This window comes from Zingiber officinale, chromosome 7A (genome assembly GCF_018446385.1).
Source record: "Zingiber officinale cultivar Zhangliang chromosome 7A, Zo_v1.1, whole genome shotgun sequence".
Taxonomy (NCBI): Eukaryota; Viridiplantae; Streptophyta; class Magnoliopsida; order Zingiberales; family Zingiberaceae; genus Zingiber; species Zingiber officinale.
In genome coordinates, this window is record NC_055998.1 from 124,731,577 (window position 1) to 124,750,790 (window position 19,214).

The 19,214-nt window shown below is 37.1% G+C and overlaps 1 protein-coding gene across 1 annotated transcript; it reads right to left on the minus strand.

Moving 5' to 3' along the window:
• Positions 1 to 1,815: 1,815 nt before the first annotated feature.
• On the minus strand, positions 1,816 to 18,977 carry LOC121999696 (protein LAX PANICLE 2-like). The gene is made up of 5 exons (XM_042554341.1): positions 18,861 to 18,977; positions 5,625 to 6,571; positions 5,358 to 5,408; positions 5,109 to 5,181; positions 1,816 to 2,175 (listed from the first exon to the last, which is right to left on the minus strand). Exons 1-5 carry the CDS (start codon positions 18,975 to 18,977, stop codon positions 1,990 to 1,992), a joined length of 1,374 nt encoding a protein of 457 aa, XP_042410275.1. The 3' UTR covers positions 1,816 to 1,989.
• Between the last annotated feature and the right edge of the window lie 237 nt (positions 18,978 to 19,214).

The following is a 19,214-nucleotide window of genomic DNA, read 5'->3' on the forward strand; positions in this document are numbered from 1 at the left end:
AGTAGGTTATTTGGCTAATGATGAAATCCTAATTAGGAACCAGACAGTAACTAAGTCCTAGTAAAGCTAAGTATTTGAAGTCATGATTGAAAGTCAGACAAGAGCTAATTCTTGGTTAAAAACTAAGGAAAAAAGTTCTAGTTGGGAAACTAGGTGAATCAAGTCCAATTAGAGTCAGCTAGAAGTTGAAGGCTTAGCAAACAAATCTAAGTGGAGTAAACTAGAAGCCGAAGCTTGGCAGACAAAACCAAGTGGAGTAAGCTGAGAGCTAAAGCCTAAAGCTTGATAGACAAGACGAAATGGAGTAAGCTACGAGCCGTAGCTCGACAAACAAGTCCAAGTGGGAATCAACTACGAGATGTAACTTGACACTTCAGTATAGATGAGTTAGTTGTAAGCTGAACATCTAGACTAGATGTAAGTACAAGTAATTTTATATTTTCTATCATACTCATTACGCATAACAATTGTAGGGAAACATTGTTTGATAGTTCCAAGTGACCAGAGGGATTCTGGGGTCAAGGTGAAAACTCTCGGTGAGGAAAATTAAAGAATCCAGTCAACCATATCAGGGTCAAGGTGACCAGAGCATACGAGCAACCGGAACAGCTTCTAAGCGATTGAGAAATGATATTATCTAGCGATTTGTGCGAGTTAAGGGTGCCAATTTAGATGAGTTGGGTCGGTTCAGATCCAGTTGAAACAAAGATTTTATAAAAAAATTCCAACCCAAATTCGAACACAACCAAAACCCTAAACTCGAACCTGGATAACCCAAATAACCCGATTAAAAATGACTTTTTTTTTTATTATTTTTTTATAATTTTTTATTTTTATCTCAACATTTTATTATTATCATACTAACCTTATATTGATATACATAAAAAATATCTTAATTTTAAAAATAAAATTTCATTTAATCCTAAAAAAATTCACAAATCTTAAATGCCAAGTCAAATCAAAATCCGATTGTAACACACCCGAAAACACTCTAATTTGAACCTGAAAACCCTTAACCCTAATTCGATATTTTTCAAGCCGACTCAAATCAAATTGTCAAGTTCATTTTTGACACCCCTAGGATAAGTCATGTCAAGATCAAATTTATCCCTCTCTAAACTACTTGAGTCAAATTGTCAAGTTCATTTTTGACACCCCTAGGATAAGTCATGTCAAGATCAAATTTATCCCTCTCTAAACTACTTGAAGACTTTTAGTCAATTGAAAAACGTGATTATCATTGTCTAACGAATAAAAATTACAACCACGTCAACCGGATTCAGATAATCAAGGATGCTCCAATTAACCGAGACTTGCCACGTCAACAATAGAAGATGATATATATATAAAGAACCTCAATCTAATTCACTCAATCTTTTATTCAATCTCGTGTTCTAGTATTCTTAAGCTTTCTGTGCTATGACACTACAAACTCACGCTTCAATGTTTCCCTAAAATTTCTCTACCTTTTAAAACACAAGTCATTTTATTTTAATTACTGTCGATTTATACTCTATTTGATAAACTGAGCTAATAAATTAATTTTCTTATTTTAACAAAGTTATTTCATTTGGTAAAATTCATAAGGCTATACATCCCACCTCTAACGTCGAATTCAATCCTACATATATCAAATTCAAATTGCTGGCAAATATTACTTGGTGGAATTCTATTTAAACTAGTAAGGTCTATTATAATCTTAATGACATGCTAACTGGAGGCACTTGGAATATATAGAACAAACAGGTAGAATTTCAAGTGAGGAACAGAGTTAGTAAAAATAAAATTAAGAAGTGAAGTCAAAGCAGATGGATGAAGAAGAAGATGCATAGCTTGGAAGCACAAATACACAGGTTTGCTTTTTTACCTCCTTATAAAAAGGATTAGCACTTCGAAGCGTTTGCTCTGAATGAATGACGACCAAAAACAAAAGATGGTCACGAAGAGTGATCCAAAATTTAGGGTGGAGTAGGAGGAATCAGAATTAAATCATACATGAGAGGGTGGTGGGCTTGTTCTACCGTAGTGTATCATCATGATGTGATCGATGCCGGTGGGCGAATTCTGCACTAGCCTCACTGGCGATGGCTCCCTCGAGCTGCACCACACGTGGTCTCGAACATGCACCAACGACAAGGAAGGAAGAAGGGTTTGGCCTCGGCATGTCATCTCCACCTGCTTAAGTTAGCAATGTACATCAACCTTTCATTAAGATCGTATAAACATAAATGCATTAGTTGAATAGAGCAACGAATTGACAAGAACAATATATATATTAACAACAGATCACCATGTTGCTAGCATGCCAACGTGCAAGAGTTTAGCCAATCTTATGTAAAAAATTTTAAATACAAATTCCATTGAGTAATAATCACATGAAATCTAATTAGAAATGACAATTACAAAGCTATGGAACTTTTGATCTTAAGTGAATTACGAATGAACTTTTCCTTAGGCCGTGTTTACATGAGTAAAATACAAAATAATGGGGCAAAAATCGGAGTTTGCGAAGCTCACGAGATCATCACTGATCAGCAGGTCGAAGTTTGTGGGAATCCATGTTGAGATCGACAGCTTCCATTTTCTATCTTTGGTGGCAGGTAAAGAGAGCATTAAATATTTAAGTTTAGGAGAATCATTTTGGCTGATCCCAAACGCACGCCGACGAAGCTGTTGGATTATTTTATCCTATCCTCTCTCACTCTCTCCTCCCCCCCTCTCTCTCTCCAACGACGGGTACATGATAATAAAATTACATGCACGTCTCCTCACGTTGTGTTCGTGTCCTTTCTGTACAAGACACCCCACGCCACGGTACACACCCTTTCCTTTGAAGCAAAACCAAGTCAACATTCTCTTTCAATTGAATAATCCTCAAAAAGCAAATTAACACGAACAATGGTGGGATCCCTCTTCATTCCATATGCAATAATAATAATAATAATAATAATAATAATAATAATAATAATAATAATAATTCTTTCATGGACGAGTAGCGAGTGAGACAAGGAAATATATAAACCATGATTGGCGGATGAGATGAAGATAATGAGGAAGTGGTCCATGGCCTGCCTTCTTTTTTCTAGGTCTGTCCATGTTTCTCCTTCCCCATGCCACTAGGTTTAATGATTCTTTTTGCAACCTCAACCTCTAGTTCCAGTCCATACATTCCCCTTCACTCCAAGGCCTATATCATCTTTATTTGTATTGGTTGTATGGGGCCTCTCTCCCATTCATTCCCACCAATTAAGTGCACCACTTAAGCCCCTTGATGCCTCCCCTTAACGAAAGTTATAACCTTTATAGCACACTGTAGGACCTAATTAACAGATCGCATATATGTAGAATGAGGACAGCCTAGCGAAAGCATGACGAGCCACTAAGATCGGTTAATTAGTGCGGTGTGATTATATGCCATATAATAGCTAGAAGCTCATCTAAGATAGCACTGTTAGACAACTAAGATGACTCTCTTCCTCCCTAATTAATTAGGGCGTGTTACATACACCATATGCATTCATATACAAAGAGAACCTTCATGCATGAACCAAGTAATTAACGACATTCAACGATTAATTAAGTTTTAACACATGCAGATGATCAATAAAATAGTTGAAAATAGTAAAAAGGAAAATACTGCTTTAGGAAGATCCTTGTGGATAATAAATTAAGCCAACCAAAGAGGGTTGATAATGAATCAATAACACAGTAAAGTTATCGTAAAGTCATGCAAATTAATTAGTAATAAGACACAATATCTACGGCTGTCTATATCTCGCAACAAACGAGATCCAATGCCATCTCAAGATCCAAAAAGCGGACAGTAAGTCTCCATCAAAAGTTTTAAACAATGAGTAGTGATGCGATTTGTTTGACAAGGAACTAATGAGTAGACTTGGTAAAAGTATACCAACAAAATATTTCAAGTTCCTCGCTAATCTATGATACTATAACTCTTTCTAGTTGTTTTTATAAAAGTTAATTTTAGTGTTGTATAATTGTTGAGCAAGCATATTTTGAACAGGAAAGCCAGAAAAAATTTATGGACACAGCAACATGGAAAATGGTTTAACAACTGAAAGTCTAGACCTGTATTGGACTTGTATATCTATTATAATGAGTCTCATGCCAACCACAACTGAGGTTGACACCATAACTTAATTTCTTTTTCCAGAATATACTACGTACGGATATTTTATGAAACAAAATTTGAATTTAAATGAAGGAATCTATTAAGATCCGTAATAATATATGTATATTTTTTCCTACTCAGTTTGCAAAACATAATCTAGATTATCAAGCAAAGGTGCCTTCCGTGCAACTCCAACTACTCTTTAATTAGTTGGTTTCATATACATTTCCATTGCACATACCTTTCAATGAAGGTAGGTGAAACATGGCCATTAGGGTTGTCACAACAATGAATTTGAAAGGCAACGCTAACTTTGTGAATGAGATATTGCAAGTCATATAGCTAGTTTCCAAGACTATTCCAGGCATTCCCTTTATGCTTAATAAAAGCATGGCATGCAAAGTAATTTTTCTTTCTTTTGGTACGCATCCAAAGTTTTATATATAATTATTATATACATGTGATGTTTAAGCCTCTCCGGCAGGCCAAGCCTAGCTAAATATAGAAAATATCTTTTTTCCATAATGGCTTAAATGCCTACTATAGGCAACTATCTTATTAATTCCATCAAATGCTCATTAAGCATTAAGATGGACCAAAGTAACTCTTAGGAAACCCTTTTCATAGTGAGTATATGATTTGCCAAGGAGACATCTCCTTTCACCTAAAATAATGTACTAACTTGGTGGGATTCCCACATCATTTTCTAGTACCGTATTCAGATCAGAGGTTCCTTTCACTATCCCACAACCAACCATGGGAGATCATACATTCAGTAAAGAAAGGATGTTCACACAAATGAACCTGCCTCTTGAAGGTTAAATTTCTTGTAGTGATAACTGCCAAGTAAGTCTATACAATTTACCATAAGATTTGAATTCCAGAAATTCAATTTGTAGAATATACACACGCGCGCGGGCACACACACAGCAACAGTTATGATTATGGGAGTGCACAGAGTTGTTAGTATCTTTACCTCAGATTCATCCTCCAAACCCAGCTTGTTCACCAAGTACTTAATCAGCAACCTAATTGTCATCCTTCCATCTCTGCAGTAATTAAGTTATGAAGAATGAGAAGCCAAAAGCTATAACAAACATCATAATATTATCACTGTTCTCTCCTCTCGAAACAATCATGTCCTCCAAATATAGCATCTAAAAGACTAAAACAACACGAAACCAGCTGAAATAGGAAATAATCATGCTGAGAGAAGTTGTAGTACTTGATCCTCAAGTAGCTTCTTGGTATCTGAGGCAAAAGGGGCACCCTCGTTCTGCAGAAATTCCAGAATGAGAAAAACGAAAAAGGAAAAAGGAAAAAAAAAAATATTAGCTTGCAAAATGTTGTTAACGGCACGATAACAAAAAGACAAAAATGGAGCAGATGAAAACAAAGCAGAAGAACGGTTTTCTATCTGCCAATTTCTTCGTGTAACAAACTAAATCATGGGTGAAGAAAGAAGCCTAAATGTTAAAAATGCATGACCTACTGGTTTCTCAACGCCTGAAGCGTCACCCAAACGGTCGATTGCAGTCTCCTCGGCGGGCTAACCATCCTCACATCGAGCCGTGGAACCATCGCGGGGATCGGCATCGAGTGCAGGAACTGCCGCGACACGAACTCAGGTGGAAGCATTAGTGCGGAACCGCCACCGATGGCGAGATTTGGTTCCCCGACATTCCAAAATCGCCCCCAATAAGGCGGCGGCTCGCGACGATGGTGGCGCACCCCTATCCACGGCACCATCTCCACCGCCATTTCCGCCGACGGTGCCTCGCGGAAGCCGATGGCGCGGTTGACTGGCCACGCCGAGGGGAAAGGTGTGAACGGGACCGATGAGGAGGAGGCGGAGGAGGAAGAAGGAAGATGGGGAAGTGGAGGCGCGAGAGCCAATCGAAGCCAATCGGCGGCGGCTTCACCGTCATCTTCTCGACGGCCGTCCTTCGGAGCAGGGGAGGGCTCGTCATCTTCGGCCATGGAGCAGGGGTTAGGTTTCAATGGGCCTTCCAGGTCATGGAAATGGGGGCGGCCTCGGCGCAACAGGAGCCCAGCAGATCCGAAGCGGTGCCGGCGGAGGAGGTCGAGATCGGGGATCATGGCGTCGTGGAGCATACCATGATCGCCGACGTCCCTCTGGATCCGACAGCTCAAGATACGGATAAAGATCAAAAAAGCAGAGACGGCGAAGGCGAGGAAGAAGAAGAAGAAGAGAGAGAAACGATGGATTAATTTAGAGGAGTTCTCCTCGGCTTCGAGATCCTTCTCTTTCCCTGGAACTCCTTTTTCTTGGAACTTGGAGAGCTGGCGAAGACGAAAACGAAGACGATGATGAGAGTGTGAAAGAGGGAGACGCAGCAGCAGAGCATCGTCCAATCGTTGTAGAAGAAAGAACGGGAGCCAGGAAAGCGATATATTTATATGCACACGTATACCCCTCTGCAATTATTACATCTGTTAATATAGGGCCTCATGTGGCAGACACAAAAACTTAAAGGGTGAAAATCAAAATAAGTCACTTTATTTTTTTACAAATAATATTCTAATAATAGTTTTTAATCAAAAATTACTTTAATAATTAAAATTATTTTAATATTAATGATTTTAACGAAGTTAGAACAATTTTAATTAAGTGGAAAAATATTTTAATATAACTGCATTTCAAGTAATTTTTTTTTACTTTGTAATAATTTTAGTCAAAGTTATTAGCAAAATAATATTTGCATGAAAAAAAATAAAATAAGATATTATTATTTCGATATTTTAAAAACTAGGATGCACCTTTTTTTAAACAATATCAAAAATAAAAAACTTTTATATTTACCTTAGGGGGTAAACGAGTTAAGTTACATGTGAGTTATTCAAGTCTTAATTTAAAATAAAAATTATTTGAATTCGTTTGATTAAATTAACGGTAAATTAGAGAAAAATCCTCAATCATAATGTTAACTTTGCATGCAATCCCCATGTCCAATAAACTTTGTTTCCACTCCCTGCATGCAAAGTATTACTTGTTTCAACTCCCTCATGCAAATATTGATACCTAAATTGCCCCTCAGATTTTTTTAGTACAAAAATTTCAAAATTGAGTACAAAAAGTCCAAAAATGAGTATAATTTTTCTTAAAGTCAGTCCTTTATATTAAAAATCGAGTATATTTTCTATCAAAATTGTTCCTCTTATTTTTTAGGGTTTAGGGTTTAGGGTTTAGGGTTTAGGGTTTAGGGTTTAGGGTTAGGGTTTAGGGTTTAGGGCTTAGGGTTTAGGGTTTAGGGTTTAGGGTTTAGGGTTTAGGGTTTAGAATCGTACTCAATTTGATAGAAAATATACTAGATTCTAAGTTAATATACTCAATTTAAGAGGATTTATACTGATTTTTAGATTTTTTGTACCTAAAAGTATCATGGACAATTTGGTAAAGATACTTAACTGGGGAGTGAAAACAATGATTTTAATGGGTGGGGACTGCATGCAAAATTACCCTTAAATTAATTTCATTAGCTTAAATTTGATTTTAAGTTCGAAAATATTATCGAATTGAGCTCAAGTTTACCAGTATTTTATTCGTGAGCTCGTGAACATATTTATTTAGCGGCGTGCCCAGCATAACATATTTTATTTATTTATTTTAAACTATCGGTTATTATAATCAGATTTTATCTTTAGATTTAAGGGTTGAGTTATAATATCAAATATAAAAAAATTAAAATAAAATTTCTTTTCAGGTGTCGGGGGCTACAGTGTAGGGACATGGTATATCAAATATATGTTACACTGGGCGCTAGTGTTGTGCACACCGATGCGTGCCGAGCGTAACAATTTTTTTTTTATTTTTTTAAGCAATCGATTTTGCTAATTATATTTTGTTTTTATGATTTAAGAATTGGACTCACGAGATGTGCGACATAAGGGGTATGATATATCAAATCTCATATATACCCCTGAGCGGCCAATTTGGGTGTCCAGTGTGGGTGACAACAACGTTTTTTTTGTTTATTTTTTTAAGCTCCCAGTTTTGCTAATAAATGTTTTTATTTTTAAGATTTAGAAGTTGGGTTATATATATATACTTGTGGTTGCTTGTTTTGAAAATTTTGTTGCACTTAATGTTATAAAAAAAAAAATATGCGTAGTTGTTGACCATGCTGGACACTCAAATTGGGCGCTCAAGGCAACAACGACGTGTGAGTATATAAAAGCTCGTTTAACTTTTAAATGAGTTATTTTTGAATCGAGCTCGAATTAAGGTTGTTTAACTTTTAAACGAATCATTTCTAACAGATCGAGTTCAAGCTGTTCACTATCTATTTAATTTCATTACAAATCAAGTTCGAGCTTGAGAATTAAAGTTTGAATCAAACTCGAGTCGAGATTAAATTTGGGTATTGAGCTCGAGCTTCTTATTGTTCGGCTTGACTTAGCTTGATTACATTCCTTAAATTCACCCAAACTATTTTAACTTCATTAAAACTACTCTAATGTTGATTAATACAATTTCAATATCTAATGTAGGATCAACTCAAATTTTAAAGGAGTATAACTTTTATTTTGGGACTCAGAATCATGTTCCAGTGAATCTCACGTGCATAGAATTAAAAATTTATATTTATTATAAGGGTACTCATAATAGTTAGTTTTTAAATTCAATTTCTCCGTCCTCTCAATTGAGCCTCTGAAGATTTTATTAATATTTTTCATAATTTATATTTTATGATATTTAGGATAATTTTAATATATTTAGTATTTATAGATCTTAGTTTATTATATCAGCATTTTATTCTTATTAATTTTAATCTTTCCTAATAAACTCTTTAAAAAAATATTTTATTTTTTATTTTTTTTCAATTATTTTTTAATTCATAAATTTAAAAAAAATAAAAACAGTTGTTATCATGCGCGACGCGCATAGTCGTGCAATGTGACGTCGCGCAGGATAACAAATAAATAAATAAATAAATATATATATATATATATATATATATATATATATATATATATATATATATATATATAGCTGTATTATTAACAAAATCTCTTAGTAAATTAGATGAATTTTTCTTTATTTTAGATGTTCTCTCTTCTTTATTTTCTACCTGAATACCAATCAAAATTATTTTAACTTAATTAAAACTACTCTACTATTATTTAATAATTTTGATCAATTTTTAAAATATTTTTAGTCAAAATTCTTTTGAGATAATATAACTAATAAGGGCTTAAAATAGTAAATTCAAGATGGCGTTTTGGATGGAATTTGATTTGATGTTGGGGGTTTTAGTGCAAAACTATCAGTTTACGTGGGAGGCGATGGGATGGTGGGCCCGGTGGGGAAATGCATGTCTCGAAATGATTACGCGAGGGAGGGAGGTAGGAGTACGAGCGAGCCCATTCCTTTTTGTATTTTTTACGCGCGGACACAGCACGAGTTACGAGGCCAAGATGGACGGCCGATCACCATGAGGAGATCGGTGGGGCCCGCGGATCGCACCGAATCCTTGCCGCTGAGTCCCGCTCCGTTCGTACCATCTCACTTCATTTTCGCCCCCTTCTCTTTCTTTGGAAGGTATATATATACGATGATCATGTCCGCATACATCATTGAAAGGTATAAGAAATATGTTTTGAATTTATAAAAGATATAAAATAACTTGAATATCCTCGGCATTTGGTTGGCTCATCAAAATAAAGAAATTGACATGTTAACAAGTCGGTTTACATAGTTCACAATCTTTGGACTGCGGTGCAGCGGTTAGACCCTCGCTCTCTGAATAATTAACCAAGTATTTAAGATTTGAATGGTAGATATGATCCTGATAAATTTAAGAAAGCTGATTATTTAAATGAGTATTAGGCCCTCGCTCTTTATAAGGATTTTTTAATTTATTCATAAGGAATAAAAAATTTCTATGAAACTATCTTTTGGAATAGTTGTTTTAAAAAATTAAATACCATGATCATTAGAAAAAAAAAACTTTGATTATTACTTTTGGCCATGATGCAATGATGAGATATTCAAGTACTTTTCTAAACATTTATAATTTGAATTCTAATTACTATATATTATAGGGTATTTTTCTCTAATATAAAATAAAAAAATCTAGAACATTATATTATTGGGCGACAAACTGTTTGTACATTTAAATTTGTCTAGTGACTAATTTATGAGGTCAGATCATCCATCTTTATTAATTGGGCCAAAGGTCCAAAATACCTTAGGACACATAAGAGTTAGGGTTAAATAATTTTTTCGTTTTTTTTTTTTTTTTTTTTTGATGATTTACGATGGATGTCTTGAAACAAAGACTCATCAATGCTAACAACTAGATTTTACTTGATATCAATCTTCTTGACATGACTAATTCAAGGTCTACTCTCCTCACTCACGGATGCATCATATATTTCTCCTTTCCAGAGGTAGAGAAGTCTCGAACAAGCTTGAATACAATGAATGCAAACTAGATTACACAAGAAATCGAAAACGATTACAATAATAAACCTTGCTTTGCTTACTTGGAATGACTTCTTGATGCTTGAAAAGTACAAGAACACTTAGAATGGCTCTTTTAAACCCTTAATTGATTGGTGAACCATTCCAATCTATTTAAAAGTGTTTAATCGATTTCCTAAGCTTCTGTTCTTCACGGGAAAGACACTAATCGATTAGCCAATTGATTCTCCAACCTTTTGTGCTTCGTGAGAATATGTTCCTAATTGATTAAGCAACCGATTAATATATGCATAATTGATTAGCCCAATCGATTATGCACCTCTTATGCTCTTGCGACAAATGCCCCCCAATCGATTAAACCAATTAATTAGGGAAGACTTAATCTATTAGGCCAATCGATTCCTAGCCTTATTCTCACATGAGAAACAACTCCCAATCGATTACCAATCGATTACCAATCGATTTACTGAGCTTAATTGATTGCTCTAATCAATTGGATCTGCCCCAATCGATTAGCTAATCAATTCCCAAACCTAACACTCAAAATTCAAGTTTAGAGTTCCCTTGTCCAACATACGATCAACCATGACCTATTGAGACTTTTCGTTGTCTAGCATCCAGTCAACCTTGACCTGTCAAGACTTCTTCATTAAGTGTTGATTAACTCTTTGTTAAGGTCGAAATATGCTGGGGGGGGGGGGGATAGCTCATCGCGCTTGATTGCTTGCTTCTTTGATGATGATATGCAACGGAATGAACAACGCTAACACAAAGGATTTACTTGGTATCCACCTCAAGAAGAGGTGACTAATCCAAGGATCCACACATGATACACTCTCTACTAATAAAAACACTCATTCTCGGTTGCAGTCGGAGGCGGAGAAGCCTCGTACAAACTCACAAAACAAAACAATATACAACACCCACGAGAAGAAAATACAAAAGATACTAATGGAAACTCTGTCTTTTTGCTTACTTGTTGCTTGTTGTTGCCTCTTGAACCTTGGAAGTGTAACTACACTTGTCTCCAAGAGCCTTTAAGAACTGGCTGTGAAAGTGTGGAGAAGCTCGTGAATCATCGTTGAGATCACACTGTAGTTGCTGGGGAGAACGCTCGCCAACGGCTATAACCTGCGCAACGGTCGGATCCCAATCGATTGAATGACTCTCAATGGATTGGGGAGGCTTTGAATCGATCGGCCAATTGATTCAGAGTGCCTTTGTGCTCTTTAGAGAAAATCTGGAATCGATTGACCAATCGATTCCTTCTGCCTCACGTTCTCGCGAGAAAAACTGAGCCCAATCGATCGATTAATCGATTGGTAGCTTTCAATTGATCAATTGATTGATTCAGAAGCTTACTGTTCACTCAGGAACTCTCCCAATCGATTGACTAATCGATTGGGAAAGTTTTGATCGATTACCCAATCGGTCAAGATAGTTTTTGCACTAAATCACGTCAACTAATTGATTGGCTTATCAATTGACCCCCCCCCCCCCCCAATCGATTGCCCAATTGATTAGTAAGTAGAAAAATGTATAGATCTTGAAACAAGCTTCGTTTCGCATCAGAGATCACCTCATTTCGATATTCGAGTCAAAAGTTATGGCCTTCGGAAGTTTACTACGTCCGAACTTCCTAGTTTCATGTCAACTCCCTATTGGACTTACGACCGCTAAGTGTTCGGTCAACTTTTAACCCATCTGGATTTTCTCTTTCCTAACTTCTCGTTGGACTTCTGATCACCAAGTGCGGTCCTCCTTGGCCCATTTAGATTTACCGTCTCGTGCCAAGTGTCTGATCCTTTATAACTCACTTGGACTTCTTTCCACCAGATGTCCGATCACCCTTGACCCATCTGGATTTCCTTGTGTCAAGTATCCGGTCAATCCTTTGACCTACCTGGAATTCTCAATGCCAGATGTCCGGTCAACCTTAAGCCACCTGGATTTCCACGTGTCTGACTTCACTCACCAAGTCTTTCCATCTGCCTAGCTTCACTCACTAGGACTTCCCATCTGCCTGGCTTTACTTACCAGGACTTTCACCTAGCTTCACTTACTAGTATTTTCACTTGGCTTCACTTACCAAGATTTTCTTACTGACCGACTTCACTCATTGGGGCTTTCGCCTGCCTGGCTTCACTCACCAAGACTTTCACCTAGCTTCACTAACTAGGTTTTTCACCTAACTTCACTCACCAGGATTTCCCAACTGTCTGGCTTCACTCACCAGGACTTTCAACTGTCTAACCTCCAGTTAGGAATTTCCTAATCAAATATACAGTCAACTCTTTGACCTACTTGACTCTTCTTCACATCTAATTGGTCAACCTTGACCAGAGGGGAATTGTATCAACAATCTCCCCAAACGGATGATTGCATCTGCAATCTCCATGTATTATCAAATATCGAAACTCAAATATCAAGACTCAAGCTTAGTCAACCAGGTCAACCTTGACCTAGGGATATTGCACCAACAATCTTCCCCTTTTTGATGTTTGACAATACCTTTAAGTTAGGCTAATCCCATAGCCTCAACTTTCTTTCATGCCTAACTTAAACCCTACATTCTCCCCCCTATTGTCACACATCAAAAACTCTCCCCTGAAGAGTTACCCAACATTGTTCATAACTTCACTTGTTGTGTACAACACCATAATGAAGGTCTCATATCCTTGATTATCTGCAATGCTCATCCTTGAGCATTAACCTCTTCACAAACACAATGAAGGTCTCCTACCCTTCATCCTTGAGCATTTACGCTAAAGAAGGTTAACCATCTTCCAAGGTGTATGAAAAATTAATTTTCATGTCCTTAAAAAGTAACTTCTCATAAAGACATGATCGTAACTTCTGTCATTGCACTAACAATGACTTAGAATCCCTAAATCTTTAGAAAACCCAAATTTAGAGGTTTTGAGGTTTAAAAATTCAATATTGAAACCAAACCTCACCTAAACTTTAACTTAGTCTTCTTAACCAATTCATTCCTGTTTTCATCATGAAAACTCCCCCTAAATGTATACAAAAGTGTTTCAAGGGGTTAGGAATGGTTACCTAGACTAAAAATTATTTAAAATGTTGAAATCTGGCTTTCCTAGCTAAAATCAGCATTTTCAATCGATTAAAATCATTCCAATCGATCGCCTGATCGATTCCGCGAGCTTCTGTTCGTGGAAATTACCCTTGAGTCGATTAGCTGATCAATCTAGCTTGGGTCAATCAATCAGCTAATCGATTTCGCGACGTTCTGGTCGCGAAAAATGCATTCTCAATTGATCGGTTGATTGATTGAGGTCTTCCAATCGACGGGCGGATCGATTGGATTTCTGTTTTCCTGAAATCCAATTTTAGCGAAATTCAGAAATGCCCTAGAAATTCTACAAAATTCTAAAAATCATGAAAACTCAAAATACACCCGAGTATAAAGGCATTTATCCTTATATAAGATTCTCAACATATTGCCGGCTGATCACAGGCCGAGCGAGCACCCTCGCGCTCATGTATGCTCGGCCATGCAAGACCCGCCCGAGCATAAGGACATTAGCCTTATATAATATTCTCAGCATATCACCGGCCGACCCAGGTCGAGCGAGTGCGTCTGCGCTCATGTATGCTCGACCGGACAAAGCCCACCCGAGCATAAAGGCATTTAGCCTTATATAATATTCTCAACATATTATCGACCGACTACAGACCGAGCGAGTACCCACATGCTCATATATGCTCGGCCGGGCAAAGCCCGCTCGAGCATAAAAGCATTTTACCTTATATAAGATTCTTAGCATATTGTCGGCCGATCGCAAGCCTAGCGAGCATCCCCACGCTCATGTATGCTCGACCGAGCAAAGTCCGCCCGAGTATAAAGACATTTAGCCTTATATAAGATTCTTAGCATATTATCGGTCGATCACAGGCCGAGTGAGCGCCTCCGCGCTCATGTATGCTCGGCCGGGCAAGGCCCGCCCGAGTATAAAGTTACTTAATCTTATAATACATTCCTAATATATGGTCTGCTTGAGCAATTGACTGAGACATATTCAACAGGAAACATTCTTAATAGTATATACAGTCGGCTTGAACTATCGGTCGAGACATATTCAACAGGAAGCATTCTTAACAGTATATATGCCCGGCTTGAATGATCGGTCGAGACATATTTAACAGGAAGTATTCTTAACAGTATATATGGTCGGCTTGAATGACCGGCCAAGACATATTCAACAGGAAGCATTCTTAACAGTATATACGGTCGGCTTGAACGACCGACCGAGACATATTCAACAAGAGGTATTCTTAACAGTATATGACCAGTTTGAACGATCGGCCAAGACATGCTTAACAGAATATTTGACAGAAAATATCTTCTAGAAGCTTTTTCAATTATAATGACGTGCTCCCATTATAAATATAAGTTATAAACGATAAAATGGGTACATCTGGGGTACATAAAACATTCCTTAACGGATTATTGTACGAAGTATAGAAGATGACTTCATCTCCTAACAAATCCTAATGAACTGGGGACCACTTCACGACTACGGAGGTCACGTGAGGTAGTATAAAAAGGGGAATCCTCTCCGTTGGCAAGGTACTCAAATTCTGGCATCTAAACTCTGTTTTCATTTCAGTTACTGTTCTTCTTCTTCCACCTGTGAGAAGAACTGACTTAAGCATCGGAGAGTCTAGCCAGGGATCCCCACCCCGGTCTTAGGTCATTAACGCTTTGTTGGCTCGTCTCACTGTGCGCAGGAGTGTTGAGGAGTTTCTTTATATATTCAAAATTCATTTTCATCGGAGGCCATCGTCATTTATCAAAGTCAGTGCTCATCTTCGCAGATTTCAGACAGGATCAATAGTTTACTGGTCAAATTTGTCCGTTGGCTGACGTGGCAGCTCCGGGCGCTTGGAGTAAGTCCTGATGCCCTTAGCGGTGCATCTTATGCTTTGCAATGGCTCTTCAAGGGCTTGATGATAATATGTTATCCTTGCCCAGGTGCCTAGACTAGTCCAGGCGCTTGGGTTGGTATGGACATGGACTCCGAGAGTTATCCCGGCCTAATACTAGTGTTGGTCTTTAAAGACCAACACATTAGAGTTAATCTTTAAAGATAAGCTCTAATATTAGTATTTATTTCTAGAAATTAGCATCACTTTATACTTTATATATAAGAAAGAAAAGGGAATTATTACATATAGATGAAAGATTAAAATATTTAAATTAAAGCCGTATTAGATGGCCACATAGGTTGTGGTCTAAAGTCACCCATATAAGGTTGTGTAAAATAAAATTTCTATAGATTATATATATATATATATATATATATATAGATAGGTCAACCTTTTGGGTCATTATCATATTATTATTTACACATTAATTCCAAATGAACAACTCAACCTCAGTAGGCCACATGTAACTTTCGCCGTGGACTCTCCAATTCCTTCTTTCTTCTCATCTTTTAATTTTCTTCCTTATCTACTTAATTATGCTTGGCCTTAATCACCACGACGACTATCTAATGCATGGATAGATTGCTGATTAATCTGTTTTTGGTCGTCGCTATATATTTGGTCTCTGAATTCTTAAATTTTGTTCATGTAGTTCCAAAGTAGAATATTTATATAGGGCCGATCGGTTGTAAGTCTGATAAGATATAAGGGCTCAAAGGCCCTATGAGAAAAATAAAAAAATAGGTCGCTAAGTAGTTAATGCTCAGTTGGAATTAGAAGAATTAGGCTGGACGATTCAGGCTCTATGTATTTAAACCTTATATAAAATGAATTAGGCTGGATGATTCAGGCTCTATGTATTTAAACCTTATATAAAATTCTTAACATGTGATCGGTCGGGCAAAGGTAAGAATTTCTATGGGCGCTCAACCAGGCAAAGTTCAGGTGGGTTTAAAGATAATTAACCCTATAAAACTCTTAACATACGATTGGCTGGGCAAAGACCGATCAAACATAAGGTTTTTTATGAATACCCAGCTGGACAAGACCCAGACGGTCCCAGAGATACTTAACCTTATATATATGGCTCTCGATATGTGTTCGGCAGGGTAAATGCTAAATGAACATAAGGTTCTCTGAGAACACCCGGTCGGCAAGGCCTGGGCGGACCCAGAGATACTTAACCTTCACTACAATAAATTTGAGATTCAACCACACCTAAGACAACGGTTTTTAAAAAAAAACTGTTGTCTATTTTTCATTTAACAACAATTTTATTGAAAATCGTTGTTGTTGGTCATGTTTTTCTAAAAATAGACAACGATTTTTAAAAAATCATTATCTTTTGTATGTCAAAGACAACAGTTTTTGAAAACTGTTGTCTATGAGATTTTTTTTAGCATACGACAACAGTTTTAATCAACCGTTGTCTATTAACATTGGTTACATGTTAATAAACAACAGTTTTATTAAATTGTTGTCTATGTGTGTGTTTTGGAGTTTAAGATTATGATGTTGTCTTTGAATTTTTTTTTTTAAAAAATAGTCCAACATAGTTATTTTTCCATTTTCATGGATAATAATTTCTTTATAGAATCTCATTTTCATGGATGAAATGAAATTTATATAACTAGATATTTTCTCTCTTATGTGGCAAAAGGCGATTCGCTCGTCCCAGCACCCCCGCCAACCCGTCCCTAGACCAACACAGAGGAGGTAAATCACGGGTGGCTACTAGCCATTAGTGCAAATGGCCAAGACATGGAGGAGGTTATGCTCGGTCACGCCGAGTTTCGACCCCAAGACCTCATGTGGCAACACCCCATGCCTTAACCATCACACCGCCCCGAGGGGACAATATTTTCTCTCTTAAGATGTTATATCTATGGCAATTCAATGAATTTAGGGAAAAATAAAATAAAATAAAATAATAAATCTATAAATAATTGGAAAATGAATTTATATAACCACTTATTAAATTTTAGAAAAAAATTCTAGATTTATTTGGGGTTTGTTTAATGAATTTATAAGGGGGTGTTTGATTTAGGGGAATAGGAGTGGGGAATGGGAATGAGAATCATTGATTGTCATTGTTAATGTTTGGATTATAGAAATAAGAATACAAATAAGGGAATGAATCCTTGAAATTGGGTAATAACTCATTCCCATGTACCTCACCTTCAATGAGCCATTATCCTATTTTCATCAATCAAAATATTCCCTTATTCCAAAAATACCCTTGACCTAAAACTAAAATTTTCTCCCTTAATATTAAATATCAAAATATATTTATTTATTTTTTCTTTCATATCACTTCTCTCTCCTTGTTCTCTCTCATCATATTTTCTCTCTTATCATTTTATCACACACTTTCTCCCTCCTTGATCTCTCCTATCACACACTCTTTTTTTTTTCTCATCACACTTTCTCTCTCATCATACTTTCTCTCTCCTCAATCTCTTCCATCGCACTCTCTTCCTTCTTTTTCTCTCATCATACTTTCTCTCTCATCATACTTTCTCTCTCCTCAATCTCTCTTGTCACACTTCCTCTTTTTTTCCTCAACACACTTTCTCTCTCATCATACTTTCTCTCTCTTCAATCTCTCCCATCACACTCACCGTTCTTTTTTTTCTCATCACACTTTCTCTCTCATCATACTTTCTCTCTCACCATATTTTTTCTCTCCTCAATCTCTCTCATCACACACTCTCTCCTCATTTTTCTCATTACATTTTCTCTCTCTTCATCCTCTCCCATCATACTTTCTCTCACATCATATTTTCTCTCTCATCTTCTCTCATCATGCTCTCTTTTCTCATTTTCTTTCATCACACTTTCTCTCTCTTCATTCTTTCTCATCACACTTTCTCTCTCATGAGACTTTCTTTCTCATCATTCTCTTTCATCATATTTTTCTCTGACATTCATCTTTCTCTCACAGCTAATTTTTTCTCTTATTTTCTTTTAAGGGTAAAAAAGGAAATTTTGATTTATTCCGATAGAAAATATGCAACTAACCAAATATTACTTTTAAGAGTGATATCCATGCTCATACCCATTCTCATTCTACAATACAATGATTCTCATTCCGATTCCTATTCCTAGGAAAGAACCAAACGCCCCCTAAGTAATTCAGATAACTAACGAGGTATGAGAAAAAGTCCGTTGGGTAATTTATTTAAAGGAAATGTTGATTTACAAAATTTGTTTTTTTCCTTTTGCCCTTAACCTCCGCCGTTTCCTCTCTTCTCTTTCGTGATTTCGAAGCCGCCCTCACGTGACTTCGAAGCCGCCGTCACGCGACTTCGAAGCTATCGGCCCTACTTTGGACTCTTTCGTCTCCGTCTCCCCCTCCCCATTGTGTACCGACGCAGAAGACGCCGACCACATTCCCATCGTCACCGACCGCACGAGCCCTCTGCCACCTCCCTCGGCCGACATGGGGTCTTTGCCCAACCCCTTCTCTATTTGTCGTCGTCTTGGTGACCTAAGCAAGGCACTGCCCCGCCCGCCGCCAAGGACTTGAGATCCTTGGCAGTCTTCTGACAGAGACCCAACCCTTGCCCTCAAGGCAGTCGATGTCCGCACGCCCTGCCCTCAACGCAGCCAAATTGGGTAATCGGTTTCATTAACAATGTTAATTAAAGTTCTGATTTTGTTAATTATAGTTGATTAATT

Excerpts from the sequence above, each read along its gene's own strand:
- LOC121999696 (XM_042554341.1), bottom strand. The coding sequence starts at position 18,977 with ATGTCGGCCGAGGGAGGTGGCAGAGGGCTCGTGCGGTCGGTGACGATG. Across the intron at positions 5,182-5,357 it reads AGAAGCTACTTGAGGATCAA|AGATGGAAGGATGACAATTA; the intron begins GTACTACAACTT and ends TAATTACTGCAG. Across the intron at positions 2,176-5,108 it reads GTTTGGAGGATGAATCTGAG|GTGGAGATGACATGCCGAGG; the intron begins GTAAAGATACTA and ends TAACTTAAGCAG.